General features: G+C 26.8%; 1 protein-coding gene across 1 annotated transcript; it reads right to left on the reverse strand.

Moving 5' to 3' along the window:
- Positions 1-342: 342 nt before the first annotated feature.
- On the reverse strand, positions 343-1,851 carry LOC119689300 (E3 ubiquitin-protein ligase PPP1R11-like). Its single transcript, XM_038104101.1, has 3 exons — positions 1,604-1,851; positions 1,430-1,541; positions 343-1,362 (listed from the first exon to the last, which is right to left on the reverse strand). The coding sequence occupies exons 1-3, from the start codon at positions 1,673-1,675 to the stop codon at positions 1,178-1,180; spliced, it is 369 nt and encodes a 122-aa protein (XP_037960029.1). The 5' UTR covers positions 1,676-1,851; the 3' UTR covers positions 343-1,177.
- Positions 1,852-2,735: the final 884 nt, after the last annotated feature.

A 2,735-nucleotide genomic window follows, 5' to 3' on the forward strand; every position in this document is an offset into this window, starting at 1 on the left:
AAGCAGCGCATGAGGTCTCATGAGGCGTGAGCCAATTCATAACTTAATGGCGACTTTTGCTCATGAACGTGAGCTCTGCACTTGGGCTCGCTCGTGAGCGTAAACAATCGTATGAAGAGTTTCTTGCCTACTCATGAGCTGTGAGTATAATGAGCAAAAAAGAGCCGCTCATGGGTACGCAAATACGAACTCTGATTGTAACACACACCAAAAAACTGTTAAGTGTCAATAAGTAATTATGTCCGCAACGTCACTGTCTTGCAGTCACTCTTCTTTACAGACACACAAGTACCACTCACACCAATGTTATACTTATATAAAAATCACTTGCTTTATGTTAAGTTTATAATTTTAAAGATATTTATTTGGTAGTTATTCAACAAATATATATGTGTAAATAGATAGATAGATATATAATTTAATTAGGCACTCTACCTAATTTTTAATAAAATTAAAAAGTAACACATTCTACATAAAGCGATTAAGTTTACAAAATGACTTAAATATAATTAGAATTAATTCACACATATCCAGGGACCGTAACAGTTAACATTTAAAAAAAAATCACCTTATCATTCGCATTTTAAAATAAAATTTAAAAAATAATTAAATTTGTTTTATATTATATTCATCAAAAATAATTATTATCATGTGCCTTTTATTTTAAAACACACAAATAACTGTTATTTTGGTTTAAATATATAAAAATCACAAAGTCTTATTTTTGAAAACAAAATATAACTGACATTTTCATATAAGGTACCATATACCGTAGTATATATGAAAAATGCGTTTTATATTTTCGTTTTTAAAATTATTCAGGAGGCCAGTGTGAGTTATATTTGGTTTTTAAAAATAAGACTAATTTCTGATTTTTATATTTATAATGCAAAAATAAGAGTTATTGTGCGTTCTAAAATAAAAGGCAAATGATAATAATTATTTTTGATGAATATAATATAAAGCAAATTTAATTATTATTTTTTGAGTTTTATTTTAAAACACTCACATATATAACAAGCATGCATATTAAAAATGAAATGATATAGTTATAATAACTATATACTTAAATATAAGTTTAAACAACTTTATGTTGCGGTTTTTTTCTTCAACATTTTTGAAATGACTGTTATTTTCGGTCCCTGCACAAATCTAATTATTTTATTGGCGTTGTTGTTTAATTGTTATCTTTTTCAGTATCATTATTGTTATTCTCATTAGCATCTAAATCGTTTTGTTCCGGCGGTGCAGGCTTTTGGTTCTTTTTACGTTTCTCCGGATGACCGAAACAATTTTCACAATCGTCATCACTTTCTGATGAACTCTCACCAAATTCGTGTTGTTTTCGAAAGATACAGCAACCTTAAATATATTTAATTTAATTAAAGTAAAATTTAAATAATGTCAAATGTACTTTTTAAAATCTTACACTTTGATTTTTTTTTGTTTGCGTGTTCATTGTCGACCGTGTCCTCACGCCAAGCAACAGAACGTTTTGATTTTGGCTTCTTTAGACGCAATCTCAATACTGGCGGTTGTGCCTATCGATTGCAATAAATTGTAAAATATTGTATTACTTTATATAACATAAGCTATAAATTACCTGTACTTCCTCTTCTCCAACTAATTGCGTCTGAGAAGAGACTACGTTGTCCACACGATCAACGTTTGCCATTGATGTTAATGTATTTTTTTTATAATTTAGTTTTTTATTAAATATTTTTAAAAATACATAACCGATTTTTTATACTTGTGTTAAAAATTTAAAATTTTGTAAACAAAAACATTACTACATATTTTATAATCATTTGATTGCACATATTTTGGTTATCAAAATGTCAACAAAAAAAAAAAACAAACAGAAATCGCATAAAATTGCTAGATAATGCGTTCGAAAATTATAAAATGTGTGTAAAATGTTTTTTAAGCCGTGTGTGAGTTCAAGCATATTGAGGTAAAGTAAATTGAAATTTCCTAGAGATTTTGTGCATTACACTTATGTAAATATTTATTTAATTATTTTTTGCACTTATTTATTATTTTTCGTTAAAAGTTTTCACATTTTTTTATTAAACAACCTATAAACTTTTCACAATGATAACACCTAATTTTAATCTAATTTACACTACTCAAAATTCTTGTAAATACCAACATTCACTGCCATACCGACATATTTCACTATTTCCCTCAATTTACCATCAATTTTCTCGAACACGCACACGGCCATGCACGTTCATAAATGTGAACAAAAGCAACAGCTGCAAATCAGCTGTTTTGGTTTCAATTTAAATTTTCGAATTGTTCACTTGAGCGGCATTGATAATATTAAAAAAAAAGTTTAACTCTTAATTTTTTTAAGTTTTAATTGTAATAAATAAATCAATATTGAAATGCGTCAAAAAAACATAAATACAACATACACAATCAGATTATAAGGTAATTAATATACTTCGAGGTAGTGAAAAAAGAAAAGTTAGATAAAAATTAGGTATTACCATTGCGAAACTTTTATAAGACGTTTAATAAATAAATAAATAAATTTGAAAACTTTTAACGGTAAATAATAAATAAGTGCAATAAATAAATATTTCCATAAGTGCAGTGCAAAAAATCCCTAAAGAATTTCAATTTACTTTACCTCAATATACTCGAATTCGCACACGGCCTAAATAAAAAATATATAAATATATATTTTGGGTTAGAAATTATTAAGTGATTACACTCAATATATATAT

Source organism: Teleopsis dalmanni, chromosome X, assembly GCF_002237135.1.
Source record: "Teleopsis dalmanni isolate 2A chromosome X, ASM223713v2, whole genome shotgun sequence".
In the NCBI taxonomy this organism is placed as follows: Eukaryota; Metazoa; Arthropoda; class Insecta; order Diptera; family Diopsidae; genus Teleopsis; species Teleopsis dalmanni.